This window comes from Lagopus muta, chromosome 2 (genome assembly GCF_023343835.1).
Source record: "Lagopus muta isolate bLagMut1 chromosome 2, bLagMut1 primary, whole genome shotgun sequence".
NCBI lineage: Eukaryota > Metazoa > Chordata > Aves > Galliformes > Phasianidae > Lagopus > Lagopus muta.
In genome coordinates this window covers 79483181-79510642 of record NC_064434.1, presented here as the reverse complement: position 1 = coordinate 79510642, position 27462 = coordinate 79483181, and the positions used below count along the sequence as shown (strand labels likewise).

Sequence of the window (27462 nt, the reverse complement as noted above, 5' to 3'; positions counted from 1 at the left end):
GCCTGCGCCACGCACTCTGCCCTCCCCTTCCCTTCCCTTCCCTCCCCTTCTCTCGGCCGCTCCCCCGCAGCGCCGCCTCCTCTCGGCCGCCGGTACCCGGTGGCGCGGGCCCGCCGCCATGTCCGCCGAGCAGGTGAGCAGCCTGTGCGAGCAGCTGGTGAAGGCCGTGACGGTGATCATGGACCCGGCCTCCACGCAACGCTACCGCCTGGAGGCGCTCAAGGTACGCGGGCGCGGCGCTCCGGCCACGCGGGTGCCTTCGCGGCCGGGCCCGGGGGGCTGCTGGGGCCCCGGGGGGCGAGGGAGGCGGCGGGCTGCGGTTGGGGGCCCTCAGCCTTCTGATCGCCGCGCGTGTGCGTGTATGTGTGTGTGTTCCTCGACAGTTCTGTGAGGAGTTCAAGGAGAAGTGCCCTATCTGCGTGCCCTGCGGGCTGAAGCTGGCTGAGAAGACGCAGACGGCCATCGTCCGGCACTTCGGCCTGCAGATCCTGGAGCACGTGGTCAAGTACGGCCGTGCTGCTGCTGCTACTCGGGGGCGGCCTCGGCGCGGCCCTCCTGGGGTGAAGGAGGGAAGGGAATGGCTTTGGGGCGGGCAGGGTTGCTCAGTTGGCTCACCTCGTTGCCAGATGTAAATGGTCACGCAGGGTTATCCGTGGGTCTCCGGCCTTCTCCGTGCTAACAAAGAGGCTTTGTGTCAGCTCGGTTCTGAGGGCTGTCTCTGTTGCCTCTGCAACCCCGATGCTTTGCGCTTGGCTGCTGCTTTCCAGCTGTGTTGACCCCAGCGATGCCACGGCTTTTTCATTGAGGGTTTGGGCGGTGGTGGGGATGGCGGGCTGTAGGGTCTCATCCTCTCCACTTTAGGTAAAGAGTTCAATGAGAGTCAAGTTGGAGATCTTTAAACGTTTTGACTGCCCTCTTTTATTCACCTCTTTTTAACACTTCTAATCAGGTACCGCTGGAACAACATGCCTCGTCTGGAGAAGGTTTACCTAAAGAATAATGTCATGGGTCTCATATCCAGTGTAAGTGCCTTCTGGTCTCTGATGGGTCTCATATCCAGTGTAAGTAAGTGCCTTCTGGTCTGTGATACTGGGTTCCTTCACTTGGAGATAGAATGTGGGAGCAAACAGGAGCAAAGACACCTGCCTGTTTTCTAGCACCAAGGACCTGAGTTCAAGCCTTGAGTTCATTACTCTCTTGCTTTGCATCCCTGATTGTTCCAGCACCTGTGTTGGCCATGTCATCTCACATGGCAGGAGCCTGTGAGGCATGTACAAGCTCCTTCTGATTTCTTAGAAAGAGGTTTGGTAAACAGAGGTGTTTTATCCTTTGCAAGGATACTAAAGCTTTGTCCTGTTCACATTACAGTTGTGGTTGTTGTCATGACTGAGTGACTTCCCTTTGAGGAAATGCCTTTTGGTTCCCAGATTTTACCAACTGTGGATGCCAGGGAAAGTAACAGTGCCACTCAAATCAGCGGGGATGTAGATTTGCCCTGTACAGTTTTTCATTTGTTCTCTGTTGTTTAGAGTACTTGCAACAATTATGTCAGAATTACAAGTGTCTCATGTTTATTTGTTTGTGTAACTATGCCCTTCTTCTCTGATAGGGAACTCAGAGCATTCTAGAGGAGGAGAGTCACATTAAGGATGTTCTGTCTCGCATTGTGGTGGAGATGATCAAGCGTGAATGGCCTCAGCACTGGCCTGATATGCTGAAGGAGCTGGATACTCTCTCCAAGCAAGGGGTATGAACCACCACTGTCCTCTTCCAGTCCCTCCTGGAGAGGGTTTCAGTCTTCCATCGCTGTGAGGAAAGCCTCAGGAAAGCCTGGGGGCAGGGGAGGCAGGTTGATGATAGTCTTGAGGAGTGCCTGTATGATTCAGCGTATGATTCAGTTATTCTGGGAGGGAGTTGTGGGAGAGAGAGAACTCTTCTTTCTTCCCAAAATGTGACTTATATCTTCACAGAGTGTTTGCTTTCTACATCTCCGAGCTTGCTTCTGGGAATTTTAACATTTCAACCGTGCTTATGGAGTTTCTTTCATTTTGGGGTATCAGGAAACTCAGACAGAACTGGTGATGTTCATCCTCCTACGTTTGGCAGAGGATGTGGTGACTTTCCAAACCCTGCCAACCCAGCGGCGGCGAGATATCCAGCAAACCCTCACCCAGAATATGGAGAAGATCTTCAGCTTCCTCCTAACTACCCTGCAGCAGAACGTCAACAAGTACAGGCGCATGGTAAGCATCTCCTCTCATTGGCTTCAGTTGGTACTTGGAGGCATTTGGAAACTGGGATTCAACTCACAGGTCTTGGGAAGCAAATGCAGAAGCCGTCTGAAAGCTGCTGCTGTAGGTGTGAGGCAGGGATCTGCTGTGCCCAAGGAAGGCTGTGCTGATTATAGCACACAATGCTGACAGGGCTTGCACTGATAGTTTGGATTTGCATTGTAAATGGCATGCGTACCTTGTGAGTGTTGGATTGTGCAGCTGGCTGATGCGCAGGGTGGACAGCCAAAGGAATTGTGGCAGGAGCAGGTAGATTTGGGATAGTCTGTGTAATATACAGTGGTAAAAAGGTGTTGTCCTGGGCGCACATCTACTGTTGTTTGCTGCAGTTGTGATTGTGTTAATGCACCAAAATGCAGGAGTTTCTGGTGGCTCAGCAATGCACGTGGGCTTCTCCAGCCCATTCTTCCTGGAGTTCAGGTCAGGAGGCACTTTTCTGCCAAGATGTGGCAAGGAATACTCTTCCCTTTTGTTCAAAGAGACTTTTCCTGAATTCTTATATAGAGGCATACACGTTGGTCAGGATAGTGAAGGCAAATGTTACCCCAGTCTGTTCTTCTGTGAGGGAAGTGAATTTGAGGGAGCGAAGCAAGTTCAGAAACCAATCTATAAATAGGTTTCTCAGGTGTATCTCTTGTGCTTTCCTTTTGTTGTTTTCTTCTGTGAATTGGAATCCAGAGTTGCTTTTAAATGTGAATCTAGGAAGGTGGAAAAAAGATGTACTACCTGCCCTCTGTTCTGGTACATTGCTGTGCTGAACAAACTCTCCTGTACAACAGAGCATTTTCTGTGCAGTTTGTGATGGTGGGTGGGCAACCCTGGTGTGTTTTTTAGTCTGGTTGAAATGCATTTCCAGGTAAGGTTTGAATTGCAGTGCTTAAGGTTCTGAAGTGTGGCTGCTTCTGCTAACAGTGGAATCTTTCTGATTGGCAAGGTTGGAGCACCCCAGGAACAAGAAGCCCTCACCACTCCACAGGTTAGCAGATCTTTGAGATGTTTGTGCACAGGGTAAATTCTGAGGGTTGGGTGTTCAGTTACCTGTCTGCACACTGAGACTGGGGGAGATGATGGACAGTTTCCCCAAGAGTGTTATGTGCAGTGCTTTTAAATATGCATTTCTCAATAGTAGTTCCGTTGTGAAACATTTGGGACACAACCAAATCAACATAAAGTAAATGCACAGAATGCATTGATGGACTGTTTCCAAACCAAAACCTTGCAGACAAAGGGAATTCCTATGGTGCTTTTGCATCTGAAAAGTAAATAAAACTTGTCTATCTGAGGAACTCAAACTGCATTTGCAGTTTGCAGGTAATAAGATGATGCAAGCAGTGCATTGCCACTGTGAAGTGCTTGGGACTGGGAGTCAGACCGTAAGCTCTTGCCCCAGCTCTCTTTCCAGCTTCCATTCTGACCATGGACAAATTACTCATCCTTCTCACAAACTAATCTCAGTAGATAAAAGCCACCAGTGTCACTCAGAGGCTGTCTCTTGGATGTAAGATACTCTAGAAGGTCAAAAGCTGCTTCTTTGGAAGCTTCCAGGAAGCACCAAAATGCCTTTTCTTCTTGTCCCTCGTGTCTCCCTGGTGCCTGCTGACTGGAGTGTCATCTTTTGGATGAGAAGTAAACTGTGGCTTAACTTGCAATTGAAAGTCCTGTTGTCTTACCTGCCAGCAGTATGCAGAAGTGGTTACGATGGCTGTAGCAATGTGAGCAGGAGACTGTTGCAGCCTCTTTCATTAGGGAGCTGTTCCATGAAGCTGCATCTGTCTGTGTTCTTGAGAACAAGCCCATCCAGCAGTGGCTGGGAGTGAGGATGTGCTGTAGCTGCTCATTTACCATCTCTCTCTTGTTTTCTTTTTCAGAAGACTGATCTGGCTCAGCAGCCAAAGGTGAGTGAAGCTGTGCAGGATTTAGTGCATTAGTCATTTTTAAAACCAAGACTGTTCAGAAACAGGCTTCTCCTAGGCTTTGAATCTATTACCTGCATATGGGTTTGTTCACCCGTTGTAGAAATAGCTGAGAAGAGGGAAGTGAGAGATGAACCGAGTGGAGAAATGCCAAGATCTTAGCTGATGTCCTCTGTGTGGGGACTTGGACAGACCCTTTTGCTGCCTCCTCACTTTCTCAGGATAGTTTCTGATACTGCTTTTTCCAGAGAGTGGACAGTTTTAGATGGGAATTGGTGTTTCTCCTTGGCTCTGACCTCTTGCCTCTGTTCACAGGCCCAAGCAAACTGCCGTGTGGGGATAGCAGCACTCAACACCCTGGCTGGCTACATTGACTGGGTGGCCCTGAGCCACATCACAGCAGACAACTGCAAGCTCTTGGAGATGTTGTGTCTGCTCCTGAATGAGCCTGAGCTCCAAATAGGAGCAGCAGAGTGTCTCCTTATTGCTGTCAGCAGAAAAGTGAGTTCTTCCTCCTCAGCTCCACTGACTCCTGTTTGTTTTCCTCCTATACATGTATATGTATATATATATATATGTATATATGTGTATACCTCCTATATAATTCTTTGGACTGAACAATGATATCTTTGCCATTTTACTTAAGGAAACAAAATTAAAATTTGACTGCTTTGTGTCAGTGACATTTGTAGTAAATGCCATGCCAGTGCAGCACTTACAGCAGTTGTTGGAATGCTCCAGCTTCTGTGCTTCCCTCTCAGCATTGGAGATCACCATTAACTTTTGTTTTTCCATTTTCTGCAACTAAGAAGTGGGAAATACTGTCACCTATCTGTGTCATCTAGAAGTTCAGATCAGTGACAGCAGAATATAAACAGGTGATTGGACCCATACGTTTACAAACAGCTAAGTTTGAGGCTGAGTATTCAGCAGCTGCCAGTCTGCAGTGAAGAAGAGTTAATGTCAGAGTATCAAATCTTCATTTTTAAGTTCCTATGGTGGGGTTGCTTGGGGGGAGAATTGTTGAAATCAAAGGTATCTGTTTTTTTTTCCTTTGGTAACATTTTTTAATGAAATCCTTTTGTGGATTGCAAGCTTCTCTCCAGGTGAAAGAAGAACTGAGGATCTTCTAACCTCATTTGCAGATGGGAATAAGTAGTTCTGCTCTAATCAAAGCACTTGGTTTACTTTGTACATAGGGGAAGCTGGAGGATCGGAAACCTCTGATGGTCTTGTTTGGAGACGTTGCCATGCACTACATTCTCTCTGCTGCCCAGTGAGTACCATCCTGCTGTGATTGTTTCACACAGAACTGCATACTAATAGCTTTCTAGGTGTAGTTTGTTGGGTTAGGAGACAACAAAACCATCATTTGAAAAAAAAAAAAAAGAAGAAACCACCCTGAAAAACTGCTGGGTTTTTTGGATCCTATCATTGTAGGACAAAGTGGGGTAAATACATCAGCTTCCCCAAGCTTTTTCTTCTAGTCTGAAGTCAGGATCAGAGGGACAGAGAAAGAAAGGAAATTTTAGAAGTTTTAGTTGTCAATAGAGCAGTGTTTTTCATGATAATAGCAAAGGAAAACCCCTCTCTGTAGAATCTAATTGTTCCAGTGTTCTCTTATATACAAGATAGTTGGTAGTATACTTGTTATTACAGCGTGAGTAACTGTAACCCTGTTTTTCCCATTCTCATTCCCAGGACAGCAGATGGTGAAGGCCTGGTGGAGAAGCACTATGTTTTCTTGAAGAGACTTTGCCAAGTATTGTGTGCACTGGGCAGCCAGCTGTGTGCATTGCTAGTAAGTCTACTAAATTCCAGCAGCAATCTTAGCAAGGACAGTTTCTGTGGCTGGGAGCGAGGCAGACCTGGTGTGACATGGGACCAGTGTTCTCTCTGCACGTTTGGTAGTCCTAAGGTTTTCTCCACACTTCTGGAGAAGACAGAAATTACTTTCCTTGCAGATGGGATAACTGGATCCTGCTGAGTTATGGGAATGTAGGATGAGGGAACCTTGTCTGATTTCAGGCTTCTGCCATCAACAAGAATGATCTCCAATAACCTTTTCAAAATGCTGAAGCTTTGCTGAAAGTTGCTTAAGTTTCTTTCTGCTGCTGTAGAAAAACTACTCGAGGAAATTGCTTGTGTTGGAAGCTGTTTAAATTTCACCACTAAAAGTGACTTGGAGTATACCTGTTTGTTCTGCCAAGATTCTCTCAAGCTTAAAGAAGAAAAACAAACAGTGTTAGTTCCTGCTGTTCATCTTTGTAATGTTTTGTGTCAGTGTTGAGATGAAAAAGCACAGCAGTACTTTGGACACAGTGCTGACTTCTGAATTCGCACGCCCTCAGTTCAGCACAGTGTTTCTACAGCAAGAAGGACAGGCTTGCTGAGAGCTGCTGCTTGTGAGGGGCTGAGGTGGCCAGCCTGTGTGAAGGTAATAGAGCAGAGAAAATTCTCACAGAGAGGGGAAATTAAAAAAATTGAGAATATATCCCTGGCAAGAATGGGCAGCAAACAAATGGTGAGTTATTACTTCCAGTGCGAGTTGTTAGTCCATTGGGAAGTAATGAAACAGGGATTTGAATCACCTCACACAGATTCCCTTGAGAGAGGCAGTACTGAGTTGTACAGCTTCAGAGTGGGGATCTTCAGGGCACTGAGTTGTGTTATTTTAGTGAGGAGCAGCAGAACTGTGATTTTATGACATTGAGTGAAACTTCCTTTTCCTGACAAACTTTGCAGTAAATTCCTGTTAAGAGATGTTCACCTGTTTGACACAGGAACCATTTGGAGGAATGGGAGTGAAATCTTTTGGGTTTGTTTGTATGTGAATTTTGCAGTTTGTGGTTAAAAATTATCCAGTTCAGGTGCTGATGGGTAGGAGCAAAGCTGATACTTGGCAGCAGCAGCAGTGGTTATGATTTGGTTTTAAAGGAAGTCTAGTATCTGACTAGTCACCCTTTGCTCTTAAAAATGAACATGGTATTGTCAGCAGTACCCCCAAGCTGGTCAGCAGGATTTGCTACTCCTTAGGCTGCTAGTTCCAGGCAAAAGCTCACTGTTCTTTGGTTTTGCCTCTGTTCTTTCAGTCTGTGGCCTTGGATATAAGCACTCCTGCTATACCCATGCCACTTTTGAACCCAGAGTGACTTGTAGTTAGTATCCTGTATAAAACTGTTTGTCCTCCTAACAGGGCTCAGATTCTGAAGTGGAAACACCCACCAACTTTGGAAAGTACCTTGATTCATTTTTAGCCTTCACAACTCACCCCAGCCAGGTATGTAGATGACTGAAAGTCTTGTGTAGGTCTATGTAAGAATGTGTGACTGTATAATTAAACTAACCAGTGACAGCAGAACTTCTGCCAGGTATTGCTTTCCAGTCTCTCCGTTTCAGATAATAAAGTGGAAGACTGGGTGATTTCTCCTCCTTTACTACCCCAGTAGGAATGATATCTGACAGAAAAGGGCTGAGTAGAGAATCTAGTGCTGCATCTGCACCTGACCCTATGATTTATTTAGAGAGATTTTTGCCTTTTTGAAAGTTTGGATGGAGCCTGCAGGGTGCTTTTGGCCGCACATAAATAGTCAGTGTAGTTTGTTCTTGCCTACTGATAACAACACTGGAATGTTAGCAGTAGAGATGGCAGTGCTGAAATCCTTTTCCATTCCTTTCTTTTTCCCTCTCTTCCCCATCCAGTTTCTGCGATCTTCCACCCAGATTACATGGGGAGCCCTATTTCGGCACGAGGTTCTTTCTCGCGACCCCTTGTTGCTGGCTATGATCCCCAAGTATCTTCGTGCATCTATGACCAACCTCGTGAAGGTACATGGGAACTCTGGGCAGATTGGTGTGAGAAAATGGTTATGTGAACACGGCCTGTGGCTTGTGAGGGAGAAAATTGATTTTTACTGGGAGTGCCAGACGCGGTCTCTGCTGAGGGCAAGATCTCAGGCTACTGAGCAAACAGCTCCATCTTGGCATTTTGCTGTCTGTTCTTTCTGTCTTCATCTCCTTCAAGTGGTGTTAGCTGTGATGGTCAGCTTCTCTTCCCCTTGACCTTGTCCATTGTATTCTCTAGGTGGGCTTTCCCTCTAAAACAGACAGCCCCAGTTGTGAATACTCTCGTTTTGATTTCGACAGTGATGAGGACTTCAATGCCTTCTTCAACTGTAAGTTGCTCTCACTTCTTGTGGGTGTTGTTATATGTGCCTTTCCTCTTGTTTTCAGTTGCTGGCTGAGTTTGGAGACTGCCATGATGACTTGGTCAGCTTCCAATTTCAATTCCAATTCCAAACTGTTTCAGCCTGGAACTTGGAGCTGAATGAATTTGGGATTTTCCTGTGGAAGCTCAGGCATTTCATTTTATGGTTTCACTATCATATTTTCTATTTCATTTACTGGCCAGCTGAGAGGTCAAGTAGCGTTTGCTACTTAGTGTTGAAGATATACCTTGTGGTGACCTAGATAAGGAAAAGAAATGGCCTGGAGTCCTGTTCAAGTTAGGAGAGGAAAGCAGCTTATGAGAGACTGTCTCTGTCATTCCGGAAAGAAAGTCTGCCCAGGCCTTCTAGGAAGATTGTGGTTCAGTACCGATTGCAAGGATTGAGCATATAGATATATATCATATATAGCATATATCTATAAGCATATAGAATAGCTGACCTTAATCATAATCCTAAACCAGCAGATGAAGAAGCCTGGATTTCAGTTATTTTGTATTTGCTTTCTTCTTGTGTTTTACTTCCTCTAAATGAGTTTGGCTGTCTCTGGTTGGTATAGTTTGATTCTTACTTAAATTCTTATCTTATGGTTATGTTTGAAGATTTTGAGAGTTGCATTTTTGTATTGTTCATTAGATTGTTCATTTTAGGTAACTGTAATTAATCTGGTTGGGGCTAAATGCACGGGAACAGAATCTAAGATAGTTGTAGGGGGTTAAATGGCCTTAAACATTTTTAACATACATGAGAAAATTGGTTTGAAACATGAAGTAGAACTATTTGGTCAGACATCTGTTAAACATTGCAAGCTAGATCTGTAGCCAGTAAAGTTGTTTTTTTGTGTGTGGTCTTGTCCTGGAATGCTTTGGAACAAATTAAATACCTGTCTTGACTTTGCTTTTGCTCCTATCTTTGATAATGAAAACAAGACTTCCTGCTTTGGGGTGGGTCATTGTTCTTTTTTTGAGTTAGCATTGACTTAGCAGCTTTTAGAACCTGTCTGGGGTGAGTTGAATAATGTGGAAAAAGTGCATTTAGCCCATGAAATTGATAGTAATTTAATGCTGGTTTGATATCTACATGTCTCTTAATGCTTTGTAAGCAGCAAACGTGTTGTTTAAGGATTATTTTTTTAGTGAGTGACAGAGACTGAGTTTTACTGTGCAATTCTCATAATTCGTAATTGCACTTTAATTTGGTTTTGTGTTAATCCATTGCTCTTCAGTCATTTGTATCTCTTTGAAAAAAATGTTTGTCTTATCTTTGTCATCTTTGTTATCACTAGTTTACTCACTGTTTATCTGAGGTTACTATACAATATTGACAGAGCAACAGACAGAAATTTTCCCAGGTCTGCAGAGCTGCAGCTGAGCTTTAGGGAGGGAGCATCTGTGGCATCAGCTTGTTACAAAGTTACACCGTTTTTCACTGCAGCTTTCCGAGCCCAGCAAGGGGAAGTGATGAGGATGGCTTGTCGTCTGGACCCTCGAACTGGCTTCCAAATGGCTGGGGAATGGCTGAAGTACCAGCTCACAGCTCCTGTTGATACTGGACCCATGAACTGTAAGTTTTTTGGGAAAGTAAATTAAAAAATAAAAGGGATTTTAATTCAAACCAAGAAAGAACGTCTTTGATGTTTCTTAATCTATTTATTTATTTATTGGAAGGGGAGTCAAGAGACTGCAGTAGGTTTTTAGGCTTTCAAGGTCTTTGCAAGTTGAAAACAAAAGCAAACTAAAAAATTATTCTTTGCAGTGTGCTTCTGGAATAGCTACTGTAGAGCTCCTGGTGAGCAGGAAAGCTCCTCCTCTGTACATCATTTTTCTCTCTGATACAATTTTGCGATTATTTGGGCCTTGTCATCTCTGTAGCACTATTTTTGTCCAGGGAAGTTCTGCTTGACTGGCAAATCCCTCTGTCAGTACCCTTGATTCCTCCTGCAAAGGAAGGCCACTTTGTGTTATACAAAGTCACAGCGAGTCCTGTGTCTTAGGTTCCCTGGTAAGGCAAATCACACTGGAGTAGCTTAATTGCTTTCAGTGCATTCCTGCTATACATCTGCATGGAGCTGCGTGACAGGAATATTTTGGGAGTGCTAAAATGATGCAGTGTGGGAGCTTATAAGCCTGGTGTTGTGCATGAGGAGAGGAGCGTGGTGAGAGCTGCAGTGTTCTCTTCCTTTCAGCGAAGACAGGCGAAGGTCTCTGCTCCATCTTCTCTCCATCCTTTGTGCAGTGGGATGCCATGACCTTCTTCTCAGAGAGTGTCATCAGCCAGATGTTTCGGACCCTGGATAAAGAGGTAAGTGAACCACGTGCTCCCTTGCCTGCTCTCCTGCCTTGTTCTGTGTTGACTTAAATGGTGTTTGTTTTTGTCAGCCCTATTGTCCTTAAAAACTCTGTCTTTAACGCTTACCTCCATGCAGAAAAGACAGATTGTTTGGTGAGTGCTTCTCACTCACCATTCTTTAGATGGGAAGGATCTTTTACTGACTTGCTGTCTCAGGTATTTTTTGGTTCTGGGTGGTGTGCCATGAAAGTCACTGGAGATGGCATGCTTTGACACAGTGCCTTGTTAGAGGAGGAGAGGACTGCTTAAGCAAAAATTTTCTAAGCTTATTCTTTTAAATCGTCTTCAAATTTGACCCATTTCTTCTTTTATTTTCTATACTTTTATCTGAGTGAGGTAAACTCATGCTCAGGTAGTGGGAGATCAGAAGATCAGATGAAATGTCTCACTGCATTTTGTTCATGGGCAAATCAGAAAGAAAGCATTTTTTTCTCTTAGTCTCACGTTGACTGGTTTGATTTTTGTTCAGTTAGTCTGCAGTTTAGTTTAGCATTCTAATCACCATAAAATTTTTCCACGGGTTGCTGTGGTTGGTTAAGCATGGAATCTGTTGAACAGTTGAAAGGAAAACTGGGAGCCAGAGAGGGGAAAATAGCCTTTTCCAGAGGTACAGGCAACACTGGGCATTTCAGATGGATGTTTCAAGGTTGCTCTAGCAGCAGTGCCAATGCTTGCTATCCACCTTCCACCAACAAGTGCACGTAGCATGCGGGTAAACTCAGGTTTGCATTGCTTTTCTTTCTGCTTTTGAGAACAGCTGCCTTCACCTGAGAGGCCTGATATCACAGCACCAGCAACTCAGCCTCATTCTAAGGAGTTCTGTGGTATGTGCAACAGGTTGAAGCAGTGTTTTCTCCTCTTTTTCTCTCCTCCTTCCTCATCCCTACCCCTGTAGGAAATCCCAGTGAATGATGGCATAGATCTACTGCAGCTTGTCCTTAATTTTGAAACAAAGGATCCTCTCATCTTGTCCTGTGTGCTCACCAATGTCTCTGCTCTATTCCCATTTGTCACTTACCGGCCGGAATACCTCCCACAAGTACTTTCCAAGGTATGTACTTGCAGACAGTGCTAAAATCAGGTAGGTTTTTAGGGAGCCATGGCCCTTTTACTGAATTTGGAGTAGTTTCAAGCTCTTGACATTGCTGTCAGGGAATCTTTTATGTTAAAAAAACAATAAAACAGATTGAGTCTTGTCCAAGGAGAAATAATGTCAAATAATGAAAATTCTGCAGTTTCTAGCCTTAAATCTCAACATTAAGCATACACTGCAAGCAGCTAACACCATGTTTTGTTTCGAGGTTTCTCTGTGATGATGTTTTTAGTCTTTCTATTTTGTCAGGGGCTCCTTATTGACTTAATGAAATTGCTCCGAAGTCACATGATCTATTCCTTGAGCTCAAAACACCCACAACTGCTAGACATTCACAAATGACATGAGCTTTAGAATTTTTCCTTCCTTTTCTCACAGCTATTTGCTTCAGTTACCTTTGAAGTTGTAGAAGAAAGTAAGGTATGTCTGAATTAATCTCTATTTATATTCTATAACAGTTAGATCAGGTTGCATTTTATTTAAGAGTGTGCTGAGTTTGAAGACTGCACTATAGTAGCTTCTCAGCTATAGCCCTGCTTCTGGAAGGGGCTGTGGAGTCCAGGCATGAATGATCTTTTGTTGGTTGACATAGCCTTCCAAGCTTTGATTCACAGACTTAGATGGCTGCAGGTGTGGTGTAAAGCCAGAGCCCTCAAGTCTATGCTGCTCCTCCTGAGAGTAAAATGTATTCATTAGCTGTGGGTAGCCTTCAGTGGCTGGACTACATGGCTATGAGCAAAGCCTGTAAAGCTGCCAGTTACCTTGGGGGGGGAATGCTTTTAGTCGTGATAAAGTCAGTAAGGCCCACAGCATCCTCATCCTGGAGTGAGGCTTGTCTGAACATGGGCTTTTTGGGTGGGCTGTACCTTTGGAGCAAGGTAGTTGTTGTGTGTTTGGGGTGCGTGTGGAAATGTTGGGGATTCTTATGTATACTCATCAGTGAAGAAAACTGTACATAATACATTTGTTTCTTGAAGATACCCTGCATTTTTCTGAACTTTCGTTTTGTTGCATTGAAGTTTGTTGTGTCTGTCCAGGCTCCTAGAACTCGAGCAGTGAAAAATGTGAGAAGGCATGCATGCTCCTCTATCATAAAGATGTGTCGGGATTACCCTCAGCTTGTCCTGGTATGTAAATTCAACTCTACTGCCTCTATTTCAGTTGGATTTTGTGGGATCTTCAGTTTCCTTGGAAACAGCCTCCATTTTCCTTCCAGGAAACAATCCTGCTGCAAAAATGGCAGTGTTTTATTCTCTGCATCCTGCCCTACCACAGTCCCAATAATTTTCTTCCTGAAAAGCTGAATAGTAAAGTGATAAGTTAAATCCAAAAGAGATGGTGGTGAGGAGGAGGCAAGCAGCACTGGGTTCATTTTATGTTGAATTTCTGCTTTATCATGTGTGGTAGTCTCAGTTGATTCATTAGCTGAAGACATTATCAGACTCATCTTCAGACTTTCTTCTATTACTTTAAAGAATGAAGGAGTCAGAGGAGACTATTTGTTTCTGAATTAGCTTGAGGAGACTAGAAAATACAGATATCAGTGACTTGCTTTTGAGTAAGTCTGAGTAATTTTGTGTTGCGTTTGGTTTTGCTGAAGTAGAAAGCTGGCACGCTCCTTTCTTCAGCAGTTTTGTATTGGGTGGTGTTGGGTGGGGAGCATCAGAGGGTATTGCTATTTGTTTAAACCTCGTTCTTGAGGATGCCAATTGAAGTAGTTTAGGAGCTCTGTTCTGCAGCAGCTATCAAGAGCCAGTAGGCTTATCTTTTGTAGGATGATGATAGAGGGGCTGGGAAGAAGAGATGTTCTTGTAGGCTGAACATTCAGAAAAACTAGAGGCTGAGAAAAAGAGTTGGCTGTGTAGAGAAAAGCTCACTTAGGCATGCTGCTCCAGCTGTTATGAATAGCACAGTACACCCCAGAGTTTTCACCCCTGCCTGCCCCGGTTCTCCTCCACCAAATGCATGACTTCTCCAATTGGATGTTTTTTTCTAGCCCAACTTTGAGATGTTGTACAACCATGTGAAGCAACTGCTCTCCAATGAGCTACTTCTGACACAGATGGAGAAGTGTGCCCTTATGGAGGCACTTGTCCTCATCAGCAACCAGTTCAAGGACTATGAGCGGCAGAAAGCTTTTCTGGAGGAGCTCATGGCCCCTGTTGCTGGCTTATGGCTCTCTGCAGAGATGCAAAGGTATGGGTCACTATTCAAAGCTCTAACTTGGAGGTATTACAGAGATAGTGTAGTGTCCCAATAAAGAGTCAACATACCAAAAGAGGGTAGTGGGATGCCTAGATACCTCCTGTGCTCTGGGGCAGTTGCTGTGTGCTAGTAGCTCTCCTGCCATTTAAAAATTGTCAGCTGAGTCTAAATGCTGTTTGTTGAATCTGGCTGGGTAGGAGTAGTTCAAAATGATAGGACACTTCCCAGCATGCTCAAAGCATTTGCAGAAAGTGAGATGTAAAAGATCTTCGCTCATGTCCAGATGAAGCTAGGAAGCTGTGCTGTCCCGCAGCCCTGGGCAGCTGGGCGTATTTACCCAGCAGTGCTGTCTTCATAAAAGATTCAAAGGTCTTACGTTCCTATGGCTAAGAGAGCTGAGAGAGCTGTGTTTGTTCTTTAGTAGCCAGTACAAAGCTCTGTTCAAAGTACCGTTGTACAAACAGTAATGCCCTGTGCTGTCTTTTGCTGCTAGAGTTCTCTCAGATCCTGAAGCCTTCATCTCCTATGTGGGTGCAGACAACAAAATTGCTGATCCAGTCATGGAAGATCCTAGTGGCCTGAACCGCTCTAGGGTGAGTATCGTACCAGGAAAGGCATTATCCAGAGAGAGAGAGAGAGAGAGGACTCGCTGTATTTTCTTGCAAAGAAACCACTGAGTTTTGTTCCTGTCACCATGTTCATTTGCCAAGTGAAACAGACTTAGTCATCCTCAGTTAGAAGCACCTTGTGCTTACCTAACACTTCAAATAGTAATGCAAAGTGTTGCTTTTGAGATGGGATGATGATGGGTTTCTCTGAAAACGTATTTATTCAGGTTGTGCTCTGGCTGAATATGCTTTGTTCACATCCCTTGCTGCAGATAAGCTTTTGTGTGTACACCATTCTGGGAGTTGTGAAACGAGCTCGTTGGCCTGCAGCTATGGAAGAGGCAAAAGCTGGAGGATTCCTGGTTGGGTACTTGCCCAGTGGAAGTCCAATCTTTCGCAATCCCTGTACTGAGCAAGTCCTGAAGCTTTTTGACAACTTACTTGCTCTTATAAGGTGGGTCAAGTTGACTTCAAATCATTCATATTGTCTTAAGAATTTCTGAAAGCTAAACGATGATAAATAGATTATACGCTCAGAGCATGTTCCCTCAGTGAAGCCAGTGGGAATGCAGGCTGGTGCAGATGCCCAAGTACTGTTCCTGACTGTTCATGGTGGGGAATGGCACTGGGGTAACTGGAGCCTTCTGAACATTCATTGGCCTGGCCTACAAGAGTCCATCAAAGCCAATGAGAGCTTGGGCTGGGGTTGCCTCCCCCACCTTTACTGCTATATATCTGCCACACAGTTAATCATTACTTGACTAACATCTCTGCTCTGCCCTCAGCCCCTGCCAGGCCACCTCTCCAGTCACCACCAGGGCAGTCCCAGCTCTCATCACATCCTTTTTGCATTGTTCTTCTCTTCAGAGTTAAATCAAGCTGGTTTTGCTGAACGTGAATGTCAGTTTCCTAAAGCACTGCCTGCTATTGAAACCAGTGATTAATGCATACTCTCAAGCTGTTGCTGCCTTGCGGTTACTCTGCACACCACTGATGTTGCATACATCTAGGGCAGTCAGAGGAGGGAGAAAGATAAGGCAGAAAAGAAGAATCCAGAATAACACCCACATTTATAAATTAGAAATTTGTCTCAGAGTAACTGCTGACAGTGGGCTTTTGCCAGTGTCTGGCATAATGCTTCTTGAGCTGTTTTGTTAGATAATGCTACATGTTGCTTAGCTGGAAACTTGAGGTCTGTCACTGGCAGGAGTCTGTTGAGAAAAAGCCTTTTCAGATACACTGAGATATTTCTGCTCCCAGATCTGTGAGGAGGGAATCCTATTATTCATGCTCTGTCTAGACAGCTATGTTTGATAGTCACTGATGAGCTCAAGACTGCTGCTTCCAGTGCTGGACTGGTAGGACAGGCACATGCTGTATTGGCCCATCTCTGGCAGTGCTTCTCATCTCAGACCTCCACATAGCTCATCGAGTAGTACTTTGGCCTGTGGGCAGGGCTGAACCATCTTGTTATGGCTGTGGTCCAGAGGAGCAGTTGTTTGTGATGGATTTGTCTTTTATCATGGAAGGCTGAGCTTTTGGGGCAGGTTGGATAGAATAGGTTGGGTACCACCCTGAACAGTGGCAGCCTTGTGCAGCTTCTTCCAGAGCGTGGAACGTACCGTGGGATATCAGCTGCATCAATGCCCAAGATCTGAACAGGATTCAACAGACACATGTACTGCTTGCACAGTTGCTATTCTTGCCAGAGCTCTTGTTACTAAAAACACCAGGCATCTCTGTTGCAACAACCTCAGGAAGCTGTTGTCCAACTGTTTTCTGTTGGACTTGTATTGCTCTGCCTGTGAAGAGAAGAAACTGTGCATCTGCTTGTTCACCACCTCCAGGAAAATGCATAAGCTATGTTCTCTTCAAGTATTCCCCCATCACCGTAAAGGAGGCTATCTTGCTGGGTTTTGTCATAATGCATCTGTGTTTTTCAAGCTTTTCCTCTGCAAAGCTTTTCAGAATTTTTCTGAGCACTTGCTAACTTACATAGAGTGGTTCAGACTCCACTCAGATGTTTCCAAGTTTTTCTTGAAGCTGTGCACTCCAGAGAGAGTTAATGGCTGATGGAGAGCAAGAGATCCTCGACTTGGTGCCTCTCCTGGCTGCTTCTGGACATAGAGGTCTCTCCACTTCTGACAAGTGCAAACTCAGAGGTGCTTGCTGTGAATGTTGATGAATCTTTCTGGAGAAGCAGGAGCTGGTGCTATGGTGTTTCTGGTACATTCCTTTGATAACTTTGGATGCTTTTTCCATGTACTGCTCAGGCTCTCCTTAAAATGGATCGTACAAGAGAATATGGGATTTGTAGCAGCCTGTCAGCAGATGAGAAGTACAGAGACATGAAGGCCAGCTGGTTGAAAGCATCCAGCATTGAGGGTGCATTAATTAACATGGTTGCATTACTGCAAGGGGATGGATGCTTCTTTTATCACTGTGCCATCCAGGACCAGTGCTGCTTATGTCCTTATTCACAGAACAGGTGTGGAAGTCCCTTTGCCCAGTGGAAGAGAGGTGGTGTTAGTTGCCGAGTAAGCAAATCTGCAAGCAGCAGCTGCACAGGTCCTCCTGAGCAGCTCAAGTGAACTCTGTGTCAGGTACTGGTATGCAGAAAAGGGCATTTTGCAGGCAGAGCATTTGGGTCTGCTGCCCTCTGGGCATTGTGTGGCATTTTTCTGCTGTGTTTGCTGATGGATGGAGTGAAAGCTTCTGAACTGTTGGGTTTTGGCCAAAGTAAGCAGTTTGATGGTAAGAACAGTGAAGCAGGATGAATGAGAGTGCAGGTAACAAGGAAGATAAAGTAGCTTTGAGTGGCATGGACGGCATGGTGTTTTCCCTGCCAGCCTCTATTTCGTTGTCTAACCATCTCAGTAGCTACGTTTATGGAATGATTTTGAAGTGGCTTTGTTAATCATTGCTTGCAGCTTTTTGAGTGATGATTCCATCTGTGGTACAACATTTCATCTAACTGCTTTCTCGCTTCTGGTTTAAATTGTTTTCTCCTGGGTTTAAACCCAAATTACACAAATCTCTAATCACCAATTCAGTCTTGCCTTTAGATGAAGGCACTTCCTGGAGTCAACAGTTACATTAACTGATGGGCACAGGACCTTTATTGTGCTGGGATTTGTGGATGTTTTCAGTTGTTGGGTTTTTTTTTGTTGTTTTTAGTTGTTTGTTTTCTTACAAATGGACTGAAGAAGCATGGCAAATTCTTTGCATAGACCAAGGCTTTTCTGGAATTTCTCTTGATGACAATATGAAGGCATTAGTGCTGGTGAAATAATTGTTGGATAGACATCGGATTCTGCAGCATTTTCAGTGTAAACAGCTCAAGATCTAGATCAAGACTTCAAACACGGACTGTTCCAGAGATCTCATCTTTTAGCCTCCAAGCCCACTTTTTTAGGCATCAGTCACTCTTTCCAGCAGAGCTGTGGCCATGTCAGAAAATACATTACTTGAAGTCTTGCAATATCCTTTGCTTAAAGTATAAACATCTCTTGAATTTTGTTTTTCCATGCTTTCCTGTGTGTGGGATGCCCAGGAGTGCTGCACACTGATGAGTTTCAGCTGGACCATGCCTCGGGGCTACATCTTCATCACATACAAGGGTTGTTGGATGCTTTTTTAACTCTCGTGGGGAGAGACATATCAGCTGTTTTCTGGCACCAAGGGGGCCTTGCTAAAATATGAAGGGAGATTGCCTTGTGAGTGAACATCTGCTTTCCCAGTTGCCAAACTTGAGAAAATGCTTCAAGGATTCAAACAACAAAGAACCATGACCACAGCTTCAGGATGTGACTGTCTGACCTTCCTGCTGCTGTTGGAGCAGCGGGGTCCCAGCATTCATCCCACAGTGCCACAGTCCTTGAGTTTGCCCCACTGCCATCTGCTCAGTACGAGGCAAAGCCAACGTTGGCTTGGAGGCAGCAGGAGATATACAGGAGGAGAGCTGGTTTTAGCAGCTAGGTTTCAGATAGCCTCAAGCAGAAATGCACAGTTTCTGAGTCACTGAAACTGCATTGTCCAAACTTTTGGAAGAGGGGCTGCTCCCTGGTCTCTCTTTGGGAAAAGTCAGCTGCTGTCCCCTTTGAGGCCTGTTGCATGGTTTGAGACCCAGCCCAGAATGAGAGTATGAGTGGCTAAGAAGTGATTTGTGTAACTCTTACGACACTTAAATACTTGCCTTCCTCACATGCAGTGAGCAGGGAAGTATGAAATACAGAGAAAAATGGGATAGTTGTTGTTTTGGAAATAAGTCAGGCTCTCTGCAAACTCAGGCAGCGATCACTGCATTGGGGTTGCCAGGATTGTGAACAGAGACCTTCAAAAAAATATAAACAAATCATTAAGACATGAGTGAAAGCTGAGACTCTGGAGAACATACTGAGGTCTACCCGTGCTCCCTTCCCCCAGCCATTCCCGTGTATCCCCCTGCTTTGGGAAACGCTGCTCTAGGGGGAGATACTGAGTTGCCCTTGATCACCTCTAGCAGCAGGTACAATGGCATTGCAGTTTTGGAGGAGGCTGCAGGATTTGTGCTGTGTGCAGCTGGCGACACCCAGAGTGGAGGTCTGAGGTCTCAAAGGAGAGAGGTAGGTGAGAGAGACACCCCCTGCCAAGTCCAGCTCTGAGTGTCAGTGCCCTGGCTACGAGGGGACCCATTTTGGCCTGGATGGCAAGAACCGGCCACCTGTGGCAGAATTGGTGTCCCTCTCGGAGAGCTGACCACGGCCACCTCCTGATGACGTGGAGTTGTTCCCAGTCGGATGTGTTGTCCAGGGGGCACCTGTGTCTGCCACGAGTAACACCTGCATTGGACCAGTGTTCTCCCTAGAGCCCCTCCGATGCCGCCTGCCATTCTGGGGACTGTGACCCATCCCTGAGGGGCAGTGTGTGTATTTGGAGCTGAAACAGCCCCTCCCTCTGCAGGGGACTTAGGTGCAGAAGATCTCTTGAGATGACAGAGTCTGCGTCTTGTCGGTTTTTAAAGCACATTCATATCCCTTTGGCCAAGCTAAGAACTGCTGGGAGTTCTTACTGTCAGTGCTTGCAAGGGGTGGGGTGAACCGAAATAAGTAGAAGGGGCAGCCAGGAGATTTGGGACATGAGGTGGAGTCACTCCATGTCTCTGTGGGGTGAGCTTCCCCAGTATTTTTGCAGGTGGGGAAGGGGGATCCCATGCACACGTGCTTGGTCTCACCTTCCTCATCGTCTGCCTCAGAGGAGCTGTTCACAAGCTGAAGGAGAGGATCCCACTGTCAAGGGCAAGAGGGGTTGACCCACATGTATATAAACCAAGTGCTCTTCTGTTTCAGGACTCACAACAATCTCTACATGCCAGAAATGGTGGCTAAGCTGGGGGAAACATTTGCAAAAGCCCTAGACATGCTGGAGGTAGAGAAGAACGCCATCCTAGGTAAGGAACTTCTCTTCAGGAACGTGTGGGCAGGTTTTTCAGGGCTATTTGAGGTAGTGGTCCACTGATAGGAGCTGGAGAGCCAGCTTTTTCACAGTGTTTGCAGCTCAGTTCTGCTTTGAACCTGCTGAAATGAAAAAACAACTAGTTTCAAACAGATCTATTTCTTCTGCGTGAAATAAAGGGCTTTCCACCAAGGTGCTTACCAGCAAGGCAGGAGTCTGTGCAATGTGGCACTTCAGGTCGCAGAGTCTGGGGCGGTTGTAATTGTCTGCCTTTGAGCAGTGTTCAAGCAGGAGTGAGTGCAGAAACTTGTCCCAAAGGGTAGGAGCCAAGTCCTGCAGTGGCCCTGCCACTTAATAAACAGAGACTTCTGAAACCTTAAAATAGATTGGAGACAGAAGCCTTTCCAACCCAGCAGAAAAGAGTGGTCTTGTGGATAAAAGTATAAACCATTACTCTTGAAACTGCACTCCTGAGGGGTGTACTGTTCCCCTTTCATTAATGCAGCTGAAGTTTTATTCTTTCCCACAGGTCTACCTCAGCCTCTACTGGAGCTTTATGACTCTCCTGTTTACAAAACAGTCTTAGAAAGGATGCAGGGTTTCTTTTGTACCCTCTACGATAACTGGTAAGTGCGCTGGATACCCCAACACAATCCAACGTAGCACAGCTGGAGCAGCAGGTTATTGCTGGGTGCTGATGTGTTCTACACTTGTGCTTTCCACGTGCACTGCATTCTCTAATACCAAGTACTGTGTGCAGTGGCGAGCTACACTCAGTGGTTGTAGCCTACCAGACACATGGAACACAGCCACTGGAGAATGTACCCCAAAATGTGGATCTGCTCTTCCACAGTCATGTGTGAGCATACATCAGCACTTGGAAGGGCGTTTTACTGCTTGACTGCTCACTGAACCATTGTCCCTCCGCAGATGTCCTAGGAAAATAAAAGAAAAAAGAGATACTATGCTAAAATTGATAGTGTTTAAGAAACTTGATAGTGTTTAAGACCATGGCAACTATGTAATCTCAAGATGACAGCGCTTGCAACCTTTCCAGGTCACATGCAGGATACCTGTTCTCTAGCACAGCTGCAATTAACCTTTTCTTTATTGCAGTTTCCACATACTGGGGAATGCAGGCCCATCCATGCAGCAGGATTTCTACACAGTTGAGGGTCTTGCCTCCCAGCTCATCAGCTCAGCTTTCATCAACCTGAACAACATTCCCGATTACAGATTGCGCCCTATGCTCCGTATCCTTCTGTCACTGTCTTGGGCCAGCCAGGGAGGCTTTGAGCATGTAAATTGAAAATCTGGTGGCTTCCTGACATTATTTTAAGTATGGCCAGGACAAAACAGTCAGAGGAAAAAGCTGGCGTTTTGCACTTGGGCTGGGTCCTTGCTGTTTCTTCCCACTGCCTTGTAGGTGCTGTTTAGTGAGTAGCTGTTAGCAGTGGGAGAGAGGGAGTGGGCCCTTCACCTTCCTAGGTGAACCCAGCATGCTGTCAGTTGGCCTAATAGAATGGGCTGCCTTGGGCACTGTAGCAACAGGCCATATGTGCTGTCTCTTCCTTAACTGGTCTGTGCAGGTGTGTTTGTGAAGCCCATGGTACTCTCCTGCCCTCCAGAATACTACGAAACCCTTGTCTGCCCCATGCTGGGACCACTCTTTACCTATCTGCACATGGTAAGAAAACAGATTATTTGATGGTTGCTTCTTGGCAGCCCAAACTCCTTGTAGCAGCTGGCAGCAAGCAGAGTGTGAGAAAATTCTGTGTCTGTCCAGTCAGCAGAGACAAGGGCAGAGCCTCAATACTGAATGGCTTTGATGCTGTTTAGGGGAGCAGATTTTTAGATGCTTTGAACCCTGGCTTTCGCACAGCACCCCTTGATGTGAACTCAAACTGTTGGTTATTGAATCCTCAAATTTTCAGCCATGAGAATTTGGAAGTGAGAGGCTTTTGCTTGTGTCCCCACATTTTCTTGACAGCTCGCTCGAATTCCCAGTGTCTGCACAGACAGGTCTTTGTGATTGTTCATCACAATTAGCAGCAGTTCTTGTCCCACTCAAAGTGAGGCTGTGTTTAAAGCTCTTGTGCTTCTGTTGAAGGCTATTGTTGCTTCCAAGTGAGCCTGCACTAAGGTTTCTTTGCAATGTGGAGTCTTCTTAGGAAGCTATTGAATCTTCTCTTTTGTCTTGGTCTTCAACAGAGGTTGTCTCAGAAATGGGAAGTGATCAACCAGCGAAGCATTCTCTGGTAAGCTTCAGCCCTTAGTGAATACTGAAAGTGAGAAATGGGGAGTGGGATGGAGCTTATTTATGTCTTTTACTTAGCCTTTTGCACACAGAAGAGCCCTGTCAGTAGGGAGCTGGAAAATACTTGTTCTTCTGGGGCTCTGAGCTTGCAGCTTTCTGGTTTTGCTCTTGGACTTTGCTATATGTAATGTTAGTGAGGAATTTGCTTAGCCCATCCTAATCTGGCCACAGCTGCATCTCAGTACTCTCCTCTTTGCTGAGAGAGTGGTGGTCTTAACTGGTCCATGGTCTCACTCACTGTCCCTGTGTTTACTGTGATGGTGATTGGCTCCCTGTGCTTTGGGCAAGGGGGAATACTTTAAGACACTGTCTCCCCTCACACAAAAACCTCTTATTTTCAGTGAGGATGATGCTGCAGATGACAACCCTGAGTCTCAGGAGATGCTTGAGGAGCAGCTGGTCAGGCTGCTGACCCGAGAAGTCATGGATCTCATCAGTAAGTGAAATCAAGCTGGGTCCACTGCTATGCTTGGGATGTTTGCCCTGGAAAGGAACTACAGGATTTCCAACTTGCAGAAAAAGTTATTATAATGGCTAGTAGCAATTAATGTAATCAGGCTCCTAAGTGTGAAACAGATCTGTCAGAATCTTACCTCAATATAGTAAGAGATTACTTTAAAACCTTCAGAAGAAAGGTTTGGGTTTGTTTCTTTTTTGTTTTGTTAACAGTTAGGGCTCTGTGGTTTCAGCACTGTCCCCATAGGAATCTGGTCATCGTTTGGAATTTGGATTCTTCCTTTCTGTGCCCTGGAGCCAGATACATGACATCGAGTCATGGACAGCCTGAGTATAGTGGTTTTTTTGCTGACAGAAGCATCTCTCCCCACAAGCAATCTCCTTTATTTCCTTTCCCTTTCTCCACTGTTGAATTTTTGCCAGTGTGGTTTTGAGCAGAGAGGCAGGGAAAATTAACTCCACATGGAGTTCACAGGTCCTCAGCTTTGTATCTCTTCGTCAGCCTTATAGTGCTACTGTTCTCCAGTTTTAGGCTTCTAATGATTTTGTGCATTCCTAGTTCTTAGTAATTTGAAGCAGCCCCTGTGCAGCAGGTTCCACTGTGGGAGGATTCTTTGAGTGGGTCATTTTGGCCTACCAGTTAGTACACTATTTGCCTTTTATTGCTGTGCTTTCAAATTCTTCATATATTTTGTGAGAAGAAAGGTCAGGGGAGACCTGGAGGAAGCTTGAAGCAGCTGTGAGCCCATTAGAGAATGCAGGATCATCTTTGCATGTTCTGAGGTAGCATCTTGTTTCTTCTGCTCAATTAGCAATTGTTTTTGCAGCTGTTTGCTGTGTTGCTAAGAGAGGTGCTGAGCATAACTCTTCTGTTGCTGTGGATGGAGATGGTAAGTAAATGCCCACCTTTGCCTTCCCACCCTTTTGGTGCAACACAAACATCTTTCTCATTTGTTGAAAGGGGAGGCTGGCCTGCAGATGGAGATGATGAGGGGTATTGTGTGGTGTGGAGCTTTCAGCTCAAATCCTGCCCAATGTTTCCAAAGACCACAGAAAAAGAACAAAAAAACAGCCTAGCCTATGTGTCAATGTGCAATATGATGTGGTTTATGGGGTAGTACTTTGGAGCAGCTGATTCTTAAGGGGTCAAGAGGAGGGCTGAGCTGAGGAGCGGGTATTCCTGAGAGCTGGATGGAGCTAGTTAGGTGCTAATTCCTGCCCCACAGAGAGTGGGTGCTGTCTGCTTGGAGAGATGCCCTGGCAAGCTGTGCCAGCAGGCTGACTGTGTGCTGTTCCTGGGTTCCCAGCTCAGATCTTGCAGTGTCTTCCTCAGTCCTCAGGAAGCCCCATTCACAGTGCTGCTTTTCTCTCCTGTGCAGATGATGAAGCAATGGCCACGGATGTGACTCCTCCTGCCAGCGCAGAGCTGACGGAGCTTGGAAAGTGTCTGATGAAGCAGGAGGTAAGAGCATGCTTTCATTGCCACCGTCCTTTCTGTGCGCTCTTTGTCATGCATCTCTGTGGTGCAGGTAGTCTGCTTCAGCATCCCCAGTGTGGGAAACTTCTTTTCAGACCATATGTGTTTTTGGAGGGCTGTGTTAATTGTTGCGGAAGCCACAAAGCACTGAGGGCTTGGAATCCAGTGTAACATTCAGCTACAGTGTGTCAGCAGTTCTGTGGGTGAGGCAGAGGGCATTCAGCCCCCTCAGCACTTCCTGAATTTGCTTCCCCGTGCTGGGCTCCTGGCTTCAGATGGAACAACTCTGCACAGCTGCTGCACCTTGTGGTACTCGTTAGGTGCTTTTCAGCACCTCCAGCTGGAGCAGCAGCAGCACACAGGATGTAGTCTCTTTGGTTTGCTTCTTGGCTGCTTTTTGGTATAAATCCTAGAGGTGGAAAACATCTCTTGACTGGTTTACTCCTCTTACTCCTTCTCAGGATGTTTGCACTGCTTTGATGATCACTGCCTATGCATCCCTCTCCTGGAAAGACACCTTGTCCTGCCAAAGAACCACAACACAGCTTTGCTGGCCACTGCTCAAACAGGTACATACAGCAGGAAGGTACGGGTACATTCTGGCAGAATTGGGAGAGGAAACTGAAAGTAGTGAGAATGAGAAGCGCAGCTGCTTCACCCCTGGGACCTTTTCCCTTGAGAAGGCTGAACTGCTGTAGGAGGACAATCATGTCACATCCTGCATCTGTGCTGATGATGCCTCTTCCCCAGGTGCTTCCAGGCAATTTGCTGCCCGACGCCGTGTCCTGGTTTTTCACCAGTGTGCTGAAGGGCTTACAGATCCACGGGCAGCACGATGGCTGCATGGCAGCTCTCGTCCATCTGGCTTTCCAGATCTACGAGGCCTTGGTGAGAAACTGTCAGCATGCCAGCTTGTCTGAGGGTTGGTGGGAAACCCTTGTCTGCTTAGACGGGCACAGAGGAACCAGCGGCCCTCAGGGAGGGCAGCTGCATTGACCATACTTCTCCTTGCAGCGTCCTCGCTATGCTGAGCTGAAGGTGGTGATGGAGCAGATCCCAGACATCCAGAGGGACTCGTTGGAGCAGTTTGATTCAAAGCTTCTTAACCCAACGCTGCAGAAAGTGGCGGACAAGCGCCGGAAAGATCATTTCAAACGCCTCATAACGGGTTGCATTGGGGTAGGTGATATCCTGGGGGAAAACACGTTTCATCTAATCCCTGTGCCCTGCAGAAGCGTCAGGGCAGTCAGCCTGCTTGGCTCTCCCTGCCCACCCCCTTTTCCAGCCAAGAGGCTGTTGCAGCAGATTCTGACTGTTTGCCCCCTCATCTCACTGAGATACCTTAGACAGGGGTGCCTGTAGGGAACTGCTTGTGGAAACATTTGAACAAATCTGTGAAGTGGGTTCTGGGCTTTTGTGAAGATGGTGGAATTGGATCCTGATGAGCTGACTTAGAACGTGGGGTAGTAGTTCTGCTGATTGTTACCTTGATGCTCAATTGGGAAAGACGAGGTCTGAGATTCCCCCCACCTCAGAGATGCAGGCACGCTACCCTGAGCTGACTGGGGGCTTTGAGGGTGGTGAAGACTGATGCCTGTTTGTCCTCTGCAGAAGCCACTTGGGGAGCAGTTCCGCAAGGAGGTTCATATCCGGAACCTCCCATCTCTCTTCAAAAAGGTGAAGCCATCACTGGAGACAGATGTGCTGGAGACAAATGAGGATGGAGAAGATCTCACTGTGCTCTTTGAGCCCTGAGCCTGAGATGCTGCAGCCATCTCCTTCCCTACTCTTTGTATTTCATCTCTTCTCATAGTAAGCACACTAGATTCTCCTTGTTACCACCTCTCAGAGCATTTGTCTCAATAAAGCCCCTTACAGGTCCTGTCCCATCCTCCTCCTTACAATGGGATGGGGTCTGTGGTGGCATCTGCTCCAGTCTGTTAAGCTTTCTCTTATTCCTTCCCTTCCCCTACACTGGATGAGCATCTTTAGACTTTTGTGTCTCTGCAAGGTGGGAGCTGAGCCCATAGACTGTTAGGTAAAACCTGGTCATCCTATAGCCTTGGGTCACTCTTACTCCACTTCTTCATCCTTTGGGGTTTAGGATTAGTGCAAAGTATAGTGCAGTATGTGAAAAGGGGCTACCTTCATCTTTCTGTGGGTGCTAGTAGCCAGGCTTTGCAGGGGATCCATCAGGCAGTGCTGTCATGCCTACCATGCTTGTCTCGAGTGGACTCGTGTTCTAATGGATCCCTTTCCCTCCAGGATGCTGGGCTGAGGGCTGTGTGCCAAGGAAGCCTTGCAGTGCTCTAGGATCTCCTTGAGATCAGCCTTTTTAAGGTACAGCTCCTCTGTGGGAGGCAGACACCATCATACATATATATACACATGTATGTATATATATGTGATCATACAACTTGTTCTACCCGTAGCCAAATGAAAGGCTTTGACTTCGTGCTAGCTTTTCTCGGATATCCTTAAGGGGGAGCAGGACAGATTTTATTTTTTTGTCTTTACCATGCCCTGATGACGGCCAGTGCAGGGTACACAAAATCTGGACCAATACCTGAAGCACCTGCAAAACAAATGAGATCTCCTCACCCTCTTGCTGTGGAGGTGACAGGAGTCTGTGTTTTCACCCAGCCTGGTACATCTCAGAGGAGTGTAGTGGGGCAGGAGGAGTGGGGATTGTACTGCAGCTTACAGGGAAGAGCCAGGACAGAAACTGGATTTCAGATGAGGTGAGGCTTGTATCAAACAAGGTTTGCAAAGTTGGTTCTTCTTAGCACAACATGGTTCGTTCAGCATATGCTAATGTTGGTACAGGAGCTGCAAGGCTCAGCTCGTTTTGCCATTAAAAAGAACCAAGTATTAAATCCTGCTGGGGCAGATGGGACTGAAAAATTCGGGTTGGTAGGGGTTGGAATGCAGAAAAGATGAGTGTGCCTTGGGAATCTACACACCCTCCTGCCCCTGCTGTTCCACCAGCATCCTCTACTTTCCTCCTGGCCTCAAACATTTTAACCTCTGAGCTGATGTGGCTCCTGGCTCTAGCAAAGGCTGGGTGTATTTATTGTGTTGTGATATTTTTAAC

The 27462-nt window shown here is 46.0% G+C and overlaps 1 protein-coding gene across 4 annotated transcripts; it reads left to right on the top strand.

The window, feature by feature from the left end:
* The first annotated feature begins 15 nt into the window (after nucleotides 1-15).
* Nucleotides 16-26254, top strand: XPO5 (exportin 5). 4 transcript variants are annotated; one of them, XM_048934732.1, is made up of 33 exons: nucleotides 16-223; nucleotides 384-505; nucleotides 950-1022; nucleotides 1610-1747; nucleotides 2061-2243; nucleotides 3226-3267; nucleotides 4160-4186; nucleotides 4520-4705; nucleotides 5404-5480; nucleotides 5906-6005; nucleotides 7401-7484; nucleotides 7907-8032; nucleotides 8289-8379; nucleotides 9865-9993; nucleotides 10616-10731; nucleotides 11675-11830; nucleotides 12251-12292; nucleotides 12910-12999; nucleotides 13869-14068; nucleotides 14571-14670; nucleotides 14958-15139; nucleotides 20013-20113; nucleotides 20648-20744; nucleotides 21235-21371; nucleotides 21708-21805; nucleotides 22330-22376; nucleotides 22777-22871; nucleotides 23719-23781; nucleotides 24271-24353; nucleotides 24830-24937; nucleotides 25119-25256; nucleotides 25383-25547; nucleotides 25980-26254. In XM_048934732.1, the coding sequence occupies exons 1-33, from the start codon at nucleotides 119-121 to the stop codon at nucleotides 26121-26123; spliced, it is 3645 nt and encodes a 1214-aa protein (XP_048790689.1). In that variant the 5' UTR covers nucleotides 16-118; the 3' UTR covers nucleotides 26124-26254. The 4 variants fall into 4 exon arrangements, with proteins under 4 accessions (XP_048790689.1, XP_048790688.1, XP_048790691.1 ...); XM_048934731.1 differs by having other exon boundaries at nucleotides 12892-12999; XM_048934734.1 differs by lacking the exon at nucleotides 3226-3267.
* Nucleotides 26255-27462: the final 1208 nt, after the last annotated feature.

Bases quoted from the DNA above. Each gene is read 5' to 3' on its own strand.
- XPO5 (XM_048934731.1), top strand. From the start codon at position 119: ATGTCCGCCGAGCAGGTGAGCAGCCTGTGCGAGCAGCTGGTGAAGGCC. The intron at 506-949 runs GTACGGCCGTGC...ACTTCTAATCAG, and splicing joins ATCCTGGAGCACGTGGTCAA to GTACCGCTGGAACAACATGC. The intron at 7,485-7,906 runs GTATGTAGATGA...TTCCCCATCCAG, and splicing joins TCACAACTCACCCCAGCCAG to TTTCTGCGATCTTCCACCCA.